The sequence below is a fragment of the Stylophora pistillata genome, chromosome 2 (genome assembly GCF_964205215.1).
Source record: "Stylophora pistillata chromosome 2, jaStyPist1.2, whole genome shotgun sequence".
Taxonomy (NCBI): Eukaryota; Metazoa; Cnidaria; class Anthozoa; order Scleractinia; family Pocilloporidae; genus Stylophora; species Stylophora pistillata.
Window position 1 is genome coordinate 56,572,966 of NC_142520.1, and position 20,792 is coordinate 56,593,757.

The 20,792-nt window shown below is 38.9% G+C and overlaps 1 protein-coding gene and 1 long non-coding RNA gene across 2 annotated transcripts; one reads left to right on the forward strand and one right to left on the reverse strand.

The window, feature by feature from the left end:
* The first annotated feature begins 2,609 nt into the window (after nucleotides 1-2,609).
* Nucleotides 2,610-20,449, forward strand: LOC148740560 (uncharacterized). The gene is made up of 17 exons (XM_088748637.1): nucleotides 2,610-2,765; nucleotides 5,315-5,460; nucleotides 6,160-6,411; nucleotides 6,792-6,956; nucleotides 7,101-7,214; nucleotides 7,356-7,487; nucleotides 7,561-7,657; nucleotides 7,760-7,978; nucleotides 8,144-8,520; nucleotides 12,228-12,395; nucleotides 12,673-12,783; nucleotides 12,911-13,030; nucleotides 13,242-13,332; nucleotides 14,890-15,264; nucleotides 16,559-16,693; nucleotides 17,247-17,480; nucleotides 19,947-20,449. Exons 1-17 carry the CDS (start codon nucleotides 2,699-2,701, stop codon nucleotides 20,285-20,287), a joined length of 3,144 nt encoding a protein of 1,047 aa, XP_088604763.1. The 5' UTR covers nucleotides 2,610-2,698; the 3' UTR covers nucleotides 20,288-20,449.
* On the reverse strand, nucleotides 2,612-3,019 carry LOC148740561 (uncharacterized). The gene is made up of 2 exons (XR_015996595.1): nucleotides 2,987-3,019; nucleotides 2,612-2,826 (listed from the first exon to the last, which is right to left on the reverse strand). It is a non-coding gene; the product is annotated as an uncharacterized LOC148740561 (long non-coding RNA).
* Nucleotides 20,450-20,792: the final 343 nt, after the last annotated feature.

The following is a 20,792-nucleotide window of genomic DNA, read 5'->3' on the forward strand; positions in this document are numbered from 1 at the left end:
CCTGCAAAGTAAAAAATAAAAAATTGAAAGCTAGAATTATTTAAGTAATCCGTTTATTATCCTTTCTGCCCCATTTCCCAATGATGCACATGATACTTTCGCGCGAAGGAAAAAAAAAACTCAGAGACAATAGTTTTACTGTTAAGTGGACTATGCTCCAACCGTTCATAGAGGTACGCCGAGGTCAAGTTCAGACACACCGCCTCCTCGAGATTCTTCATCTTGTAGCAAACACATTTATTAAATGGCTGAGGACTTGCATCGTTATCAAATGACTTTTTGCACATCTATATCTGGTTTAAGGGATCTCTGTGAGAGAAAACAGGTTTTCTTCCTGATTTATAATTAAAGTTTCCCTATATAAAATTGTAGCTTCTTATCATATCGTGATGAAATCCTTGGTCATGCAGACATTCCCTGAAAGGCCTTGTCAATCCGTTCGAAGCCTAATTCCTTCTATCTTAATTGATGAAGTCGGGAATGATACAAAGTTCCTCAAAAGATTGGAACCCCTTTGGGGGTGGCCTTACATAAATTCTGGAAAATGTGAAAAAAGCTGACTTCTTTCCTCACGGACACAAAAACAAAAAGTTCTAATCACATTTGCAAAAACTTTTACAGAGGATATGTCGCTTCCTGGTCTGAAGTAGTCTGTGAATAGGCAGAAAAAATAGCTTAGTAATCTACGGATAAATGTACTGTGTGAATCATGCAGCGATGTGTATCATGCCGTTAGGTGTTGTCATTGGCCTCTTGGTCAAAATCAAACATTCAGAGGTGAAAATATTGCGACAGGTGAAATGATATCGGCTGTGAAATAATATTCATCGTAAGCGTATTTTCCCTATGATACGTTGCTTAAGTAGTAGAATATTTGAGCCAACAACAACATTGATCCAAGCACTTAGGCAAGAGACTTTTTATATTGAACTATAAAACACACTTGACAGATACAGATCACAGTCATTTGGTAGAGGTTTAGTCTGTGAGGATGAGTCGTCCAACTCTGCTGGTGCTGACCGTTTTCATCCATGGAAATCTATTATTGGCCGTGAAAGGTAAAACTGCATTACCACTGCAAATACTATCAGTTACGAAAAGCAAAATTGCATCTGGAACCCTGGAAGCAACTTAGAAAATTATGGCAAAGAAATTTATATTTTATTGTCTAACGAACTAAGCCGGGCTTCAAATTGATTAAGTCTTTCTTCTTCAGTCTTCGTTTGGGTTTTTCAGGCAGACCTCACTGGTGATCTCAATATAATGTCAAGTTTCTTGAAATACCTTTTGTGCTACTTCACCCACAAATTTTGGAAAAAACTGCAGTAGAGAAAAAAATAATTTCGCCTATGTATCAACTTTAAATCTTGCGTCGTCAAACTTTGCTGGTTATAAAAAAAGTTGGCAAACGTAAAGTCATTTCTCCTGATGATAAATTCATGTTTTGAAGTTAGGTAGTAATGTGGGAGAGGAAAATTGTGTTTCCTACACAGTCTGTTATGATCATTATTCTATTCGTCAGACCTTCTCTAGGTTTAATTTTCTTTGTACTGAGGCCGGAAAGCCTTAATTGTTGATTCGGATAGGATCGCTATCAGAGATTTAAGGGAAGCCCATGTTTATAACTTCGTCATAAACGTTCCTTTGGAATGTTTTTGCTAACAGGGCTCGAAATGTCTCATCATCCATTCTGAAATGTCTTTCCTTGTGTAATCATTGTTTCGACTTAATTAAAAGCCCTTGAGAGTTACAACAAAGAATTAAAAAGCTAGATAACCACCACTTACCTTCTTTTAAAGTAGCATTGGTCATGTTATACCACTTCCTCGTCTAAAAACTGTTTTCATAGAAATGTAGGTCTCGACATAAAAAAATACTTTGATTATACTTCATTTTGTAAATCATGCAGTTGTGTACCGTCCAGCGATGTTAAGAGATGTTTCCTGCCCTCAGCCTCAAGCTTAAACAAAAATAAATTATAGCCACGTGGCAATTAAGTACAAGCTCGCAGCAAGAGCATAAGTAGGCCCCATAAGTGCACATCAGTCATGAGCAAGTTATGAACATTCTGACCTGTCAAGTCGTAAGGAATGTCATGTCTGACCCTTTATTTTCTGCTCAGAGTGATCATTGAATTGACATTTGCTTGAATCTTACTCTATTTTATCTTACGTAACACCAAAATACACACTTCATTCGGTAAATGAAAGCTGCTCAGTCAAATCTTCCTTAAGAAAATGTTACTTTCTCCCAGGCTTGGCATGGATACCTACGTTATAAAAGTTCTATTATTTGCTTAGGTCAGTTTTTTTTCTAGATGGTCACGGTTACGCGAGACTTTAAAGCTGAAATACCTTAGAGTTGCCACCATATCTTTCCCACTAATTTTCCTTGATCAATATTCATGAAAAAAAAGCAACCTCCCCTAGTGTCTATGGAAAAAAATATGGTGTATATATTAGAGTAAACAGATAAACTCCACAACTGTGCTGCACGAAGAATATCAACTTGTAAGGTCACCAGTGAAATATTCCTCGCAAGCGTATTTTCCCTACGATACGTTGTTTAAGTATTAGTCTATATAAGCCAACAAAAACACTGATCTAAACACTTATGCAAGAGACTTTCTTTATTGAAATATAAAACACACTTGACAGATACAGATCACAGTCATTTGGTAGAGGTTTAGTCTGTGAGGATGAGTCGTCCAACTCTGCTGGTGCTGACCGTTTTCATCCATGGAAATCTATTATTGGCCGTGAAAGGTAAAACTGCATTACCACTGAAAATACTATCAGTTACGAAAGCAAAATTGCATCTGGAACCCTAGAAGTAATTTAGAAAATTATGGCAGAGAAATTTATATTTTATTGTCTAATGAACTAAGGCTTAAAATTGATTAAGTCTTTCTTCCTCGACCTTCGTTTGGGTTTTTAAGGCAGACCTCACTGTTGATCCCAGTGTAATGTTAAGCTCCTCGAAATACCTTTTGTGCTACTTCATCCACAAATTTTGGGAAGAAGTAACTGCAGTGGAACAAAAATATTTCCGCTCATATCTCAACTTTGAGTCATCAAACTTTGCTAGTTATAACAAAAGTTGGCAAAAGCGAAGCCATTTCTTTTGATGATAAATTCATCTTTTCAAGTTAGGGAGTAATTTGGGAAAGGAAAATCGTGTTTCCTAGTACATAGTCTGTTATGATCATTATTCTATTCGTCAAACCTTGTCTAAGTTTGATTTTCTGTGTACTGAGGCCGAAAAGCCTTAATTGTTGTTTCGGGCAGGATCGCTATCAGAAAATTAAGGGAAGCCCATGTTTATAACCTCATCATAAAAGTTGCTTTAGAATGTTTTTGCCAGTAGGCATCGAAATTTCTCATCATCCATTTTGAAATGTCTTTCGTTATGTCATAAATGATTGGACTTAATTAAAAACCCTTGAAAGTTACAATAAAGTAGAATTGGTCATGTTATACTACTTCCTCGTCTAAAACTGAACCGTTTTCATTAAAAGATAGGCCTCGGCATGAAAAATTACTTTGATTACTTCTGATACAATGAAATATATGAAGTTCATATATTTGTGCTTAAATAGCACTATCTACTGCGAGGATCGTGCATTATACGTATCTAATACCGCAGTTCAAAATATATGACCTTCATATATTTCATTGTATCTGATTTATCACTTTCACGGGTTTATTACGAATCAACTTAACGGCCTGCTCCCAGTTCGCTTGTTAGCTCAATTGGTAGAGCGCTGCACTAGTATCGCAGAGGTCAGTGGTTCGAGTCCCGTACGGGTCTGATTTTTTTCAAGTCTGATTTTCGCTATTGCTTAAATAGCAATATCTACTGCGAGGATCGTGCATTATACGTATTGATTACTTCTTTTGTAAATCGTGCAGTTATGTACCGTCAAGCGATTTCATAGATGTTTCTTTCCCTCTGATCTGCCTCAAGCTTAAAGAAAAGTAAATTAAAGTCATGGGGCAATTGCAAGTATTAGCTCGCAGCAAGACCGTAAGTAGGCCCCATAAGTGCAGATTTTAGTCATGAGCAAGTTGAACGTTCTGACCTGTCAAGTCGTTTGGAATGTCATGTCTGACCCTTTAGTTTCTGCTGAGACTGGTCATTGCGTTGACATTTGCTTGAATCTTATTCCATTTTATCTTACGAAACACCAAAATACACGCTTCATTCGGTAAATAAGAGCTGCTCAGTCCTATCTTCCTCAAGAGAAAGTTACTGGCCCCAGGCTTGACGTGGATACGTACTTTATAAAAGTTCTATTATTTGTTAATGTCAGTTTTTTCTCTGGATGGTCACGGCTACGCGAGACTTTAAAGCTGAAATACCTTAGAGTTGCCACCATATCCTTCCCACTAATTTTCCCTCATCAGTATTCTTGAAAAAAAAGCAGCCTTCCCTAGTTCTATGGAAAAAAATATGGTGTATATTTTAGAGTAAAAAGATAAACTTCACAACTGTGCCGCACGAATATTATCAACTTGTAAGCTCACCTCATAAGGTCAAAATGTTACACTGAAACAATTAACAGTCTGACTGCTAGGTCTGGTTGTCATTCTCAAAAAGAATTCACCGGCGTTATCTGCTGGATAAGCCATTTATCTTCACATCAAGGGACCTAGTCACGCGAGTGCGATACAAGAACACTAAAATGGAATAGTTTTCGAGATGCCGCAATATCAAAAGCGAATTGATAACGTTGGTCAGGCAGAACTAAGGTTGACATCATCATTAGCCAGTGATACATGTAAATGCTGATAGTTTCGAAAGAAACTGTTTGGGGCTGCGTCGGTGGGAGTAACGAAATAATTTGGATTTATCAACAAAGTTGAAATGGTAAATTAGCCACCGTAATGATTACAAAAGCTAACGTTTCGAGCGTTAGCCCTTCGTCGGAGCGAAGTGATACATGTAACCGCTCAAATTAAAAACAGTGACTGCTTTTTAAGCTGCATGGAAAAATGAGAGCGACCAAAACGAGATTGATTTCAGTTTTCCATCTGCTCATTTGACAAGGTGACGCAAGAGTGAAGTTAAGTAAAAGCAGAACTGTCCTCAATTAACTATCTCATTTAATTGAAAATTGCTCTACGTTTAAACAGTCCTGTGCTGGAGGCGCACATATACATGTTCGTCACATCAGTTCCTGTGTTCCAAGTTATTTGTTCCATTTGAACTACTAGGTGAAATCAAAATTCCCAAAACGAGGAAAACACCTCCCCTTTATCTCTGCTGTGCGCTAACTGATTCTTTTGATAAATATTCATCTCCTTACCTGTAGGTATCTTCCTCCAAACTGGCAGGCTGAACATTTCTCAGACTCTGCAGGGTTGGAGCTGTAGCAGTGCGTGTTCACCTTCTCAACACTGTCGACTGCCTCGTTGCACAACAGTTGTATTCCCCAAAACATTCAGTGGATCGGGAACGGTAAGTACTGGTTTATGATCCGAAGCATTTCGAGGCACCATCCAACATTGACCGGAGGTAATAGAAGGTCTTCAGTAGTGCAAAACTCAGGGAACATTTTTTTCTTGCCATTTGATCGATTCCATTTTTGATCAATTTCTAGATCGAGTCGATTTTATTGATCCCGCGTCTTTGTCAATTGAATCTATTCCACACCACTTCTCCTCCTGATGAAATACGCTTCTTGTTTTATCTATGTTCTTCAGCTCCCCTTCTTGTTCGGCTGCCACAGCGCCAACTGTGATCACATCTCCATGGATATCCTAAAGAGTATCCCAATAGATCTAGTCTTGACTTAAGATATTCCGTTGTAATCAACGCTCTTTATTTGTCACTGTTAATTGAGACCCCAGAGATTAGGAACTGGGAACAAAAGACAAAGGAGACACCTTTGAAGCCTTGGAAACTGAAAAGGGGAAACATCTCTGACAAGTTCCAGAGATTAGCACTTAAGAAATAAAATTCAACTTGCCTTCTAAGCATCAAACAAGGCAGCTGTGTGAAGAGATAAAAAACAATTCAGGGGAAGGAAAGAGTAATGGAACAGCAAGATCCGTCGGTTATTTTATAATGTTAAGTTATTTCGCTTAAAATGCGTGTACAGATGAATCTCATTATTTTTTTGATAATCACTTGTGCGTCCTGGATTGGAAATTACAGGTTAATGTTCAGGTGACGGTCAGCCATGGTGAGACGTTTTCACGCGTCCATTCACCGTCAGCTATGTGGGTTGAGTCCGTTACTACGCGTGACGTTGAAGTGTGTGCTCGTGAGTCAGGCATTGGATCCAATGGTACAGGAGTCGTTAACTGGTTTGCTTTCCAAGATCATCCAAAAATGACGCGTGGTAGTGTTTCTTTTAATGGAATATGGACAACAGAAACTAAGTGCGACAAAGTTACCTTCTCGGAGGTTAGAAGAAATAACGAAATAACAAAACAAAACTTTCAGGTCAAGGCCCTCTTAGCATGTTCCACCCCAGTAAGCAAGACTAGAAACCAACTTGCAAAGCGAAGCCCGCCTACCTCATGTGGGACAGATTTCCATGTTCATTCAGACAGGCCACTCAGTATTCACGGACATCTCGGTGGTGGGTTAAAAAGTCTAAACCCTGCAAGGTAAAAAAAGAGAGGAATTAGGAAAGATTTCAAGCTTTTCGCTCTCAACCAATGAAAGACAAGATATCCAATATACACCTTTACCTTGGGTGGTCGAGCCGCATGATTTTTATTAGAACTGAGGTGAATTTACTCCATAGACATAAATTCATATATTATCCAAAAACATTGCAGAGTTTTCCTGGAAGACCATCTGTGTTTGTGTCAGCTAGGTACACACGTGACACAAAGCCAAATGACGCTATGTATGTTTGGCTGGAAAATGTAAATTCCAGAACTTTTGAGGTGTGCATCCGGGAGTTCCTGCCCTTCGATGGGAAACATCAAGACACCACTGTGGTAAGAGATATGATCCTGTGGTTTTTATGGGTGAGCGGGTAAGGCGACTTAGCTGGGTTCTTTTTTTTCTATTACTTTTTTTTTACTCTGAGAACCTTATACTTTGTCTGACGGCAACGCATGCTTGCCATTCATTTATTGCAGGACTGGTTTGCATTTGTTGGCAATGGCTCTGAATTTAATTTTACGCTGTCAGGAGAAGCAGATTTTCCGAACGGTAACCCGCCAACGGCTGAAGACAATTATGGTTTTTGTCAAGTGAGTGTAATCTAGTCTCATTTACTGTGAAGTTTGAGGAGCTATTTCAAGGTAAAAAAAAGGTTCGTTTTCAAAACAGAGCTACGTAGTACCATACAGATTTTCTCTCATTTAAATTTGTTCTCTCTTTAATTTTTCCAGGAGGTGCTGTTCAACACAACCTTTTATGCTTCACCTGTTGTCCTTGTGTCTGTGCATCATTTGTACAACCCTCAAGTCAGCATGAAAAGCCTTGTCTCACCCAAAAATAACATCATATCAGCCTGGGTTGAGGTAAATGATCGCTCTGATTTTATGATTGTTATTCTGCTGTTGTTTCAACTTGTGCTCTCTGGTCTCTGTGTAGGAAGTTAGCCTCACATCCATGAGGATTTGTGTCAAAGACTTGAGTGGAACAGGAAGCAAACACGACCCTCTGTCTGTTAGCTACGTCGTTATTGGAGGTTTGGGTTCAACTTGAATATATGAGTACAATCATTTGATGTCGTTGCTTTGGTATCTTTCTTTAATTTTGAGGTAACTAACATTTTGCTTCACATTCACAGATCTTAATCCCTGTCTAAATGTGTTCTGCCCATCATTTGGAGTCTGCAAAACCTTCAGTGCCCATGAAGCTCGGTGTGTGTGTGACGACAACTGCCCTTCGTATCAAGACCCTGTCTGCACGGAAAATGGAACGACATATGGCAATGAATGCCTGTACAAATTGAGCTTCTGCAAGGGACTGGACAATAATACCTTATATCATCCTGGCAGCTGTGAGGGTAAGGCCTTATTACCAAGAGAAGGAACTTTGTCTTCCATTTACAAGACACACACAAAAATTAGGATTTTCAAATACATTGAAACCTCCGGAAACTTGCATTAGGCATAACAGGAAAAAATTGGTCACAGCTGATTTAGAACTTTCGCTTTTCCAATCTTTACAGGCTTTCCAATCATTCACGGTCGGGTAAAGCTTTTTCGAGTTCCCAAATGGTCAGACTCAAGCTGCAAAATAGTGGTATTCCCACCATACCGCTTCTATCCGAACAAAGAAGTTCAAGTACAGATCACCCTTAATCACATGAACCTGAATGACTCCCACACGGTGCATCATGCTCCCACATTTTGGACAGAAAAAGTCAACAATCAAAATTTTACAGTCTGTGCAATGCAGTCTGGGAGGAATGGAAACAACTTCAACCCTTTCGCCACCATTGATTGGATGGCGTACCAAGGAGCACCCCCCGAGGGAATGACGGGAAGAATCAAAATGACAAAATGGTGGTCAGGAACGAATTGTGCAGATGTGACGTTTCGAAAGGTAATTTATTATTTAAATAGTTGTTTGCATACAGATAATTCTTTGATACATCCGGGTTCATTCTCCTTTCATTGGCTTAAATGAGGATAAAAACAACAAATGATACTGATAAAAATAATTTTTTTAATTGATAATAATAATAATAGTAACAATAATAATAATAGTAATAATAATAATAATAATAATGATAATAATAATAACGGAAATCAGGGCCAACAGGATAAACGGTCGGATAGTTGACAAGGTGCGCAAGAAGGTAACACTACTGGAGGTGAGCTGCCCATGGGTAGACAATCGGGACCACAAAGATGAGGAGAAGATCATGAAGTTCGTCCCGCTTCGTCTAGAACTCAAGAGACAGTACCCGAGTTTTAATATCATTCAGTACAACATAATCATTGATGTCCTGGGAGGGTACTTAAAAGACCTCAAGAAGAGCGTCAGGGAGCTTGTTGGATCAGAAAGGAGTACAGCAGTGTTAGGTAGAATGCAGAAGTCTGTAGTCAGCAGTTCACTCAAGATTGCAAGATCTTTGAAAGTCATGAGTTGAAGACTTCATCTTAGCCATGTCTTATTTTGTTGAGTTTTTAAGACATTAGGGACTAGCGACTAGGAATTTTTTTTTTTTTTAGAAGTTTTTTTTTTATCATTTTGTATAAGTTTTTCTTTTTTTTTTTTTTTCTTGTGGGGGGGGGGGTACATATTTAAATTCTAAACATGTTAGCTGGCCACGTCCTAGACGCCCAGCTTTCGTGTATATAGGTTCTGGCATCCAGACATTTTAACTGCCACATAATAATAATAACTCTATTAATAGCAATAAAATTCATACCTATTTACATAACAATCAAATATATAAGAAGAAAACAAGATAATAGCTTAGTTTTAAAAACATCTGACCAAAAAACTAGGCTGGAAACTTCTTTTACGAGGCTCGCGAGTTTCTAGGAGAGTTAACTTAAAAGCAAAGTAATGATGATCTCAGCAGCGCAAAGGACACTCTTGCCCTGATCCATGACATGGTAGTCGCATAGCTTTCGCCCTTCATTGTAGCAACTAGCTTAGCAAGTCTACTATGGTATCGTTCACATTCCACCGCCATTCCACCTGTCATGCAAAAAACTAATGTCGTGAATGTAGCTTGCTCTACTTCTAACACACGGCTTGCGTGCTGACGCTTCTTCTCTCTTTCATGCTCCCTGAATATCTGGTCTGGATCCATATCTCTAGAGGTGTCTGCATTTGGATGGCACACTCTCACATCAAGAAAAGCCGCTTTCTGCCTCTCCCAGAATTCCCTAGCAACTATATCTTGTCGTGCATTAGGGCAGTGTTGGCTTCCAATTCAACTGTTCTCTTATGATGTCTTGCAAAACTGGTTCGATTTCAATACCATTGCACACCATGCGAAGCAGTTCCGCCTCCAAAACCCTCATTTCATTGTGGCGTTGGATGATAAATCCGCCCCGTTTGCATATCATAGCATGATCCACAGTGAAGATGTCCCCGCAAATACAGAGAGAGGGCGTGTCAAGAACTTTTCAGTCGTTGCCTGAGTTTCAGAGCGTCTCGAAACTCACTTTTGTTTTAATTGGCAAAACAGTAAGCGAACTAGAAGAAACCTTCTGAGTGGCAAGTTCAACAGCTCTCAAAGTTTTTTCAGAAATCGAGCTCTGCACCTCATCAAGTTTTTGCTTCAGATACTTACTTTTCATTCGGCGCATCTCCTGTTACACAGGGCGTATTTCATTGTCGTCGGTTGGCTCAGGTACCTGTGATTCTATTTGTTGGGCTAACGGACTAGTAATATTAGGCAATGCTACATACTCTACGGCTGCTACTTGACTCGGATTTATTAGGCCCATGCCTCCCATTTTCGCTGGCAACGCCAGCAGCTCGCGTTCAGCTTGTGTACATTTGTGATCTATAATAATTTCGGCATCAGCAATTGCACGCTCCAGAGGTCCGAGTAGATCCTCTATGTCAGTCAGAGTTCTCATAAAGTACGTCCAGCGGAGCTTTAATCCAAAAGCAAACGCTGGGTAGCAAGCCAGCTGGGGCTGCGACAGAGCAAACTCAGCCAATTTTTTCACTTGCTCTACCCATTCCTCGACTTTATCGTTGACGCAATGCTCAAGATAGGACCTGGAGCCCATAACAATGATTATAATGATAATAATGATGATAATAATAATAATAACAATAATAGGATACTCTATATACAAGGCTAAAAGATAAGGAAAAAAATTATTAAAATGTTTAAACCAAACGTTGATGGCTGTTTTCCATCATCAGGGTTGAAAATAATGACCGTCTGTACATACATATATATCTTATGTGATTCCCGATGGGAAAAGTTTGAAGACATTAGAAATAACTTGTTTGTTCAAACTGGGGCGGAATTGTTGGATCATTAGCCCCTCGACGATCCTACGCTTGTGAAATGTTTCTGCTGAGGAGAGAACACGCCAAGTGAAAGAATGTGATGGATTTTCCCGCAAGTGTTTTGCAGGTTCAGAGGTTTGAGCAGGATTTGAATGCTCAGTCGACCACTTCCTCGATACTGCCTTTAGTTAGAACAACAAGTTTAATTGCAGCGTCTTTAAGAAACCGGGAAAACTACCAACATATTGGAAATCTGAGGTCCCTACTAAATGGAAAAGGAATTGCATCACTGGCGTACTCCATAGAGCCAAACGCATCTCTACCGATCTTGACAGGGACATAGAAACTCTTAAAACATCTTTTGTCAATGCAGGTTATCCCAGGCGTTTTGTTTCGCATACAATCAGCGAATTTCTAAACGACTCAATGCAAGATGACAACATCATTCCGAATTTTCTCTTCGAAGACCGAAAGAAAGTTTTTATCAAGCTTTCTTTTTGCGGTAAAAACGAGAGATTCGGTAAGACGTTTGTTACAAAACTCAACGAGTTCATTAATTTTAATTTAATCTTTGTAGTCCTGTGGCAAAGAAGGCAAATTGAAAGCCTTAAAAATACTCACAGATCCAAAGTTGTTTTACAAAGGAGATTGTCCTTGTGGCGTTAATTATATTGGCGAAACTGTGAGAAATTTAACAGTACGTATTTCGGAGCATTCAAATCCTGCTCACACCTCTGAACCTACAAAAAACTTGCGAGAAAATCCATCACATTCTTTCACTTGGCGGGTTCTCTCATCAGCAGAAACATTCCACGAGCGTAGGATCGTCGAGGGGCTAATGATCCAACAATTCCATCCCAGTTTGAACAAACAAGTTATTTCTTATGTCTTCAAACTTTTCCAATCGAGAATCACATAAGATATATATGTATGTACAGACGGTCATTATTTTGAACCCTAATGATGGCAAACAGCCGGAAACGTTTGGTTTAAACATTTTAATAATTTTTTTCCTAAACTTTTAGCCTTGTATATAGAATATCCTTAATTAAGCGAACATCGTGGACAATAACAATAAGCTTTATTTTTATTATAATAACCATAACAATAATGATAATTATAGTAAAAAGACGTTCGGTAAAAAAAAGTCAATGCAGACAGCAATTCACTATAACTTGATATCATTTTAATATTTGACCCCACTGCAAATTACTAATGATTCAGATGACTTTGTAAAGATCAATGCAGACCAAACTCAATTTAAAAAAACTGCTAAAATGTAGTCAGATTTGTGATGAAAATGTTTATTTTCATGTGTTTAGGACAAGTTTAAGGATTCACCAGTTGTTCTTGTGACATCTGATCACCAAAGAAGTGGAAAGGAACACGACGCTGCGTTGATCTGGACAGAAGATGTAACCAAGGACTCGTTCAAGGCTTGTTTGCGGGAACTACAAAACTTTGACGGCAAGCATCAGGACATTTATGTGGTATGTGATGTGCTTTATCTCTGTTGAAAAATAGATGAAGCTCTGAGATTAGGGTTATTTTCTCAAGGCTCACCAAGGTATCGGCTTTCCTCAGTAACACGCTTGGATCTTTGCATTTGTACTCAAATTAGATTAGAATTCTCTTAGTTTCATTCCATTACAATTTTATTCATTCACTTTTAAGATCTTTTACTGTGTGAAATCATTTTAACTCATTGAATTTGCGTTATGGTACTCACTAGAAGCAAGTTTTGTTTTTTGCACTGGTTCTTTACAGACCTGGTTTGCATTTGCTAAGTTGCACAAGCCACTCTTCACTGAGCATGGCTCTGTAAACTTTCCAAATACGAATCCACCAACAGATGAAGACAACAACGCTTACTGCGAGGTAAGTGTACAGCCTAAGTCTGAGTCGAGCCCTGCGGTTATAGAAAATTAGAGTAATTAATGATGATGCTCAAGGAAACAGTTATTCAAGAATTTCCTTCAGTATCTGTTTTTCATCTTACTGACAGCTTGTACACTTTACACGAAGTTACAATGCGACGCCATCTGTCCAAATATCAGCCAATCACAGCACAACAGCGAGTGGAAACTTGCCACCAGCTCATAATGGCATTTCTACTTGGATTGAGGTAAAAAGCATTTTACAGTAGACTTTAAAAGAATCGGCTTGAAAACAGATGCTTGATTATCAAATATCATCCAAAACAAACTATTAGCCTTTACCCTTTTTATTTTTTCCCGCTTTCAATATCCTTGCGAAAAATGTTGTAGAGGACAATAACTCGACAGAGAGGGAAATATAGAATTCATTTAAATAATAAACTTCGAATTTTTTTGCAGAATATGAATGTGTCTGGATTTAGAATCTGTGTTAAGGAACTGTACGGGACCAGATATGATCCTATGTCAGTGAGTTATGCGGTCCTTACAGGTCGGTATGCAACTAAACTTTGCGGGTTAGATTTCATCAATATTTAGACGGAGGAGACGCAGATCATTTAGTAAGCTTTGTCACATATGAATACATATATCGTATTAGACGTTTTGCTGTCGAGTATCGTTGAGTATTTTTTACGAGTTGTGCCGTATTTTGACGAGCCCTACCGCCTCGTCAAAATACAAATAACTAGTAAAAATTCTCAGCGATAGGACACGACAAAACGTCTAATATATTATTTATCGTACAACACGCCAAATTGGGTTCTGTCCTCGTGTACCGGTTCACAAGAGCCAATACAAAAGACCAAACAATACACAATAGCTAACCGATAACTCCTAAACAAAGAAAGAACAATGGTTATTCCCTTGTAAACCGGTACACCAGGACAGAACCCCAGATTGTTATTTCAGTGCCGGCGAACTTCGCGGATATTTATTTACGGGGAGTGCGTGACAGAAGTATGTGAAGCGGAACGGAATTGGCGCGTTGTTGTGTTTTTTGGATAAATATTCGCCAGCCATTCCGACTCTCCGTCGCTAGAAAAATGATTGAAATTGTCCGCCTGTTTTTTTTGGTAACTTCAAAAAAAGCGCGATTGTGAAGTGCAAGTGTGTGATATGCTTTTACTACCGTCAATACGGATAAACAAGGAAGAAAAGCCCTGTTTAGCCATCAAAATTTTTTAGTGGAGTATGACAACACAAGTGTCAACTTGAAGTTCAAGCGAGTGACCCGCACATCGCGCTCTCTATAAAACTGTGAAAAGGCCATTTTTTCGCGCTCCTTATTCTCTTTAGTACGGGGGCGCGCCAAAACCACATTTAAGACAAAGATTGAATGAAAATAAAATTTCACTTGACCACAGATTAGCTAGCTTTCTGAGCACCGCTTTTTATAACCTTCAATCAGGCGTTTCTTTGTTGTCAGTCCGCAACCGCAGGCCTTTCGCCCTCGAAAACCGCCTGATCGCGACTTACACTTTTTAAACCGCCTATTCTTTACGATACTATTTTCTAAATTTTTCTATTTTCATGATACTAATTTTTATAATTCAGAAAACATTTTAACCAACGGGAGTCTGTCAGTCTTTCTAAGAATCCGCTGCAAACGAATTTGCTAAACGTTTTGTTAAGAGCGTGGCTATTGTTAATTAGTGTTATTGTTCACTTTATATCACCTTGGGATTTACTTTACGCATCCAACCGTTTGATTGACAGCAGCTCAAATCTGCAAAGAGACTCGTGTATTCCCAAAGCTTTACCTGCTGACCAATCACATCCGACTGGTTCAGGATATGCAAATTATTATGCTGCCCGCTGATTAAATGGGCACTGCAAGTACATGTCACGAAAGACAATAGTATTCTGGGCGATGATCCAATTCGTCGCTTGCTCGATGCGAGAAAACCTGTCTAACCGGTTCTCCGGAGTACAAATACCGTGTGACACTTTTACTCGTTTTGGGCGTTATTTTTACTCTGCGGAGTGTAGGTGGATAATAAATTTCGGTTACTCTTTACAAGATTAAATCACGAACATTTATTTCCAGACATCTGCAATCCCGGATGGAGCTACTTCAATGGATTCTGTTACTACACAAGTGATACCTGTGCAAACTGGACCACAGCTGTCACAAAATGTAGACAAGAAAACTCAGTCCTTGTTGATGTCAACAACAATGAAGAAAATGTTTACATTCAACATCGCCATAATGGAGATAAATCCTGGTTGGGTTTGAATGACAGATCAACAGAGGGAGACTTTACTTGGGCGGATCGTGGACATGGAAACTTTACAGCCTGGACGAAAAATCAGCCAAATAACTTCAAAGAAGAAGATTGTGTGCACGCACTTGGTGTGAAATACAGCTATGAGTGGAACGACGTGCAGTGTAGTGGTTGTCATCAGTTTACTTGTAAAAAAGGTGAGTCAAACATATTGAATGAAGTTTTTAAGGTGTCCTTTTCATGAGCAAACACAGCTGATGTTTTACAATGGCACTTTCGTTCTGATCCAGTTATGTCTGGCCTTATCCTGGTTTTGGACACGTCAAGCAACTTGTAACATTCTTTCCCTCCCGCACAAGATGTCAGTCCATCACATATGTCCTTGCATTTTGCCACGTTTCTTTGCGGGACAGTTCACTGATAACAATTCTTACTTTTTGATGGAGAGTTACTGAGAAAGCTGGGTATCTCGCTTAAGGATACGGTAGACCTTCGCAAGCGAAATTTTGACAACATATTTTTTATTACACTCCAAACAAAGCATTACTATTTCAACTACAGTTTAAAAAAATATATATTTTAACATATTGAAATGCACTCAATTTGTTCACAGAAACATTTTTTCGAACTGAATTCTTTTAGCCACCAAAGTGGGAAAAGTCAATTGTATTGTGACAACACATGACTCCCGTGTCATTTTTTTGCGGCAGAACATACGGGGTAGTAGTAGTCGCATAAACATCTTCGCTTGTCAGTTTCACGTGTATATCGTAGCAGTTAGTGAAATAATGAGTAGAGTTACACGTAGAATGGAAAAAAGCCCCTGGGTTAAAGCTGGAAAGCACATTTCATAACCCTTCCATTGATATATAGTTTATGGTGGTTACGCTTTAAATAGCGCGGTAACAATTTTTTTTAGCGAAAAACACCTGCGAAGGTCTACTGTATCCTTAACCATGTCAAAGAACACAATGATTCTATTGTGAGACTCAAATTTAACCCTCTTGTTCCGAGGTCCAGCTGTACAGTCAGATGTTTTAGTGTAATAGTTATCGGGGTGGACTGGTGACTGGTCTGATGTGAGACTCAGAATGGACCACTGTGCTGTAGTTTTAGGAACCACCAGTCTATCAGGAAAACTGACTTCAGAACTTTCTAAGGTCTTTTAAGGGGGAGTGGGAGGCATGGATATCAGCGATACTCCTAATCGGTTCAGGTTACGGAAATACGCTCCGTCAGTAATATGGGTAATTAAGTGCGAGGGCCTTACTTAACCTTTTTTGTTTCTTCGGTGTTAAAAGAGTGTTCACTGCTCCGACGAAGGGCTAACGCTCGAAACGTCAGCTTTTATAATCGTTACGGTGGCCAATTTACCATTTCAACTTTGTTCATATATCCAAATTATTGCGTTACTTCCACCGACGCAGCCCCAAACAGTTTCTTTCGAAACTATCAGCCTTTGTTCGCTGCTCCATTTTATTCCATTACTAGACTTAGATGAATGCCAACATGATCTGAATTATTGTCACAAGCTGGCCACGTGTACAAATGAATGTGGCTCGTACAAGTGTAAGTGTAAAGCTGGATACGTTGGAGATGGATTTGACTGTTATCACAGCTATGCAGGTGAGATGTGTTGAAAAACAGCTTGAAATGCATTTTTGTAGCCCTTTACACCCAAAAAAGTTTAGGAATGGAAGTATGTTAAGTTTACAAAAAACTGTCGGTAAAGCAGGGAAGTGAAAGTTTGGTGTTCGTACCTCGAGATTTTAACCGAACTCTGGCTTTCTTTTCAAATTTTGATAGGAAAAGAACTGATTTCAAAATCTCTTCTGAACGTTTTATCTGTCTCAAAAAATAGTTATGGAAGATAAGATTGTTTTTCATTTTGTTTTTGAATACGTGAAAAGTGTATTCTGTACGTGACAACCGAGTTCAAATTCTCCGCATTTCCTATTGTACTGATTCATATAACGCTTCGCAGAAGTGGACAAGTTTCCTGTCTCAGGAGCCTCAGTGGTTTATGCTCTGCGTCACCATCGATTTCTCTAATGTTCAGTTGTTTGCTTTTGTTGTGTTAGTGTTCCATATCTTCTTTACACAATAACATGTAAAAATGTTATGGCAATGAAAAAAATTGGGTGTCAACGGTGAAATAATACTTATTTCCTGTTTTAAGGCCTGGGATATTCGGCAATATTGGCAAACGATGACAATTATCTTGGATCCCTGAGCAGTTGGTTAAGCCCTGTTGTGCAGAGCCAGTCCTCTTACTGGAAGCGCTGCTGGAGAGCATCAGTGGATGGTTGGGCTGCCTCTACCTTCCACTCATTGTGTGACAGCAAAGGGCCAACAGTGACCATTGTCCGTGTGGGAAAATACATATTTGGTGGATACAACAGCTTATCATGGAGTAAGTGCATAACCCATGGAATTTGCTTGCCTTTTCTCCTCGCTTAAATTAAAATCTACGAGCGCATCTGGTTTCTAGCTTGAAAAAAAAAACAAACAAACAAACAAACAATCACTCAAACAAAACAAAACAAAAAAAAAAAACAGTACAATGGGGTCCATGGCATATTAGATCAGGAATACTGAACTGTGTTTTATAACAGTGTCTCAGAAGTAATAAACACTCATCATGCCGTTCACTTTCGAGTGCCTTTTAAGTTCACGTTTTCAACGAGCATCTATTTCTGCATAATTGTGAAAAACAAATTGCCGCCAGATGAATTATTTGACTCATCAGTTACTAGAGCGATGCGCGAAAGAGGCGAGGGATATGTTCAAACAGGACCTGTACCAAGTTTCAACCACGGCAGGTGAATTTAAAAATTTCTAAATTTTGAAGAAAGTGAAAGGCAACTGAAGCTTCTAATGTCATTTCAGGGATTGTGTTCCTCCGGGCTTCCTAGGGCCAAACAGGGTGAAATTCGATATTCCACCCCTAGGCCGATTCTCGGTATTTTCAGGCAAATGGTCGTGGAAATATTTCCATTTTACATGATATTTGCGAATGTTTTACTGCAATTGGGTCAATGAGTCAAGAAATATGATTTGAAAATAAACGCGCACCGCCATCGAATAAACGCCGCCCATGACTACAGGCGCTAAATATAAACGTTAAAAATTTAATAAGCGGCGTTAATCGGGTAAATGAGATATTTAGAATGATATTGATGATGACTCGTGGCCTAAGATGATATCCTTTGCACACGATAATATAGAATAAAATTCTCTAAATTATATTAGCGTCTCTGAAAATTTGAAATGCAGATGTGAAGCGATGATTGCTTTAAACGAAGCGTAATCTCGTAAAAGCAAGTCATTGATTCCACAATGCATGATCGCTGACGGAGTTCATCATACAAATCCACGTTCAATCGCTTCTGCCTTGAATTCTTATTCTCCTTCGGGACGGATTTTAGCTGAGAAAATATCATTTGTAGCTCATACTTCATTGTCAATTGATGGTCACTGTGGATTGTTCCAATTACATGAAATTTGCGAAGCGGTTGTCCATAAGCAGGACAAGGCTTTTGAGTGAAGCTTGAATTCAGTTATTTCATCACAAAGTTAAATAATCTGTCTATGCGCACAGGGAAGTTTCCTTGGATATGGAAGTGTTCTAAAGTGACAGCTTTATTCATATCAGGAACAAACCCAACAAATTATCGCCCTATTTCAATTTTACGCTCTTTCAGCAAGATCTTAGAGAGTGTAATCCTCTCAGCTGTACGAATACCTTGATTCAAATAATTTACTTTCAAACAAGCAATTTGATATTCTTTGTAAGCGTTTAACAACCACTGCATTCTCTGGCTTTGCCGATGAAGTCTTGTTAAATTTGGAAAAAGGGAACATTTGTGTTGTTGTATTTCTGGATCTTACAAAGACGTTCGATACAGTCGATCATGGGATCTTGATGTCCAAATCGTCTCCCCGGTCTCTGCAGTGGTGTTCTTAGTATCTAAGTAATCTGAATCAGCAAACCTCTTGTGAAAATAAACTATCCAAAGCCCTTCCTGTTACTTTCGGAATTCCACAAGGAAGCATCTTGGGACCGTTATTGTTCCTTGTGTATATTAACGAGCTACCTACTGCTATTAAACACCCCAAGGTATCATTATATGCTGACGAAACCGTTATTTTACTGCTTCGGAAAAAAAACCTTGCGAACTGGAGAGAAAATTGAATGCAGACTTCAACAACGTAGCATTGTGGCTAAAAGCGAACAAACTTGCCTTGAACCTTTCTAAGACAAAATCCTGGTTGATTGGAAGCAATAGAATTTTACTTCATATATCCTCATCGTCTCTATCTTCTTTTGATTGTGAGTTTGACAGCGTAAATAGGTCTAAGTATTGAGGAGTTGTTGTCCTCAGATTTCATGTAGTCAGATCATGTAGAGTATGTAATTTCTAAAGTTAATCAACGGCTCGTTCCTGAACAGACCACTTTATTCGTCAGCTACTTATGCCCTCGTAAAATTAAAGTGGCTCAACCTTGAACAACGTAGATTTTATCATCGCTATATATCAGTATGGTTATAAGTGTATTAATGGCCTCACGGATCACTCATTGGAGCCACTAGCCAACAGGGACGTTCATAAATATAACACAAGAAATAGGATCATACTTAGACTAACCCTTGCAACCAAAAATTGAGGTAAACAGAGAGTGTGTTATCACTCAGCAAAAGATTGGAACAACCTAAATAAGGCGGAACTGCACCTGCACCTGCACCAATCTAAGTTTGGACCTTTCTGGAAACCTCAGTGACGTGATGAAAGTTTGCTAATCAAAGATTATAAGTGTTTGCTCCCTTAAAAGGAAACGACAGTTGAATAACATTTTGAATTATCTACTAATCATTCAGCTTCTAGATGTGGATACCAGTACACTTCAAGCGCCTTTTTGTTCTCATTGGTTAACAAGCCAAGCTGGGGACCAGTGAAACTGACCCAACAAGGGCAATATAGTTATCATAGGAGCTATTCCATATACAGTTGTTCTAGCTATGGACCCACATTTGGTGGAGGACACGATATTCACATTTCCAACTACGCCTCATCCAACTCAAATTCTAACTCAGACCTTGGATTCACCTACAGTCCACCATCTGGCCACAGTTCTGGCAGCTCCTTCGCCCGATCATTCCTGGCAGGAAGTTATTATTTTCAACCTGATGAAGTTGAAGTGTTTCACGAAACTACTTAACACAGACCTGTTGAATCAAATGTCATAAAAAATTCTAACGGGATTTAGAAAACTAAAAAACGTTAATTCATCATTTTGAAGGCTTCTTACTTAGTAGACTATGATAAACAGCATGAAAAATTACACAAGTAATAAAATACTTCAATAAAAGTTCCTCTCAAAGGGTTTGTATTTATTGGTGAAAACTAAGGTGGTTATCGTGTTTCCTTCCCCTCCCTAGATCAATCGACAGTCACATGGCACACTCACTCCCGCGCATGACCCGCTGGAGTTCAGTAGCTCGTGCAGCACCGAAGATATTTTTTTTTACCAGCAGACATTTGCACATTTTTCACATATAAAATTTACCAAATAGACTTTGGAATTGATGCGACCAAAGTTCAAGATTGGTCGCCAAAGAAATTATTTTTCCGTACTGATGACATTTGAAAGTACCCGGCATTAGAATTCAGTAACTAATTTTCATTTGCACGACGTATAGAACGTCTCCCGATGCGATCCTGAT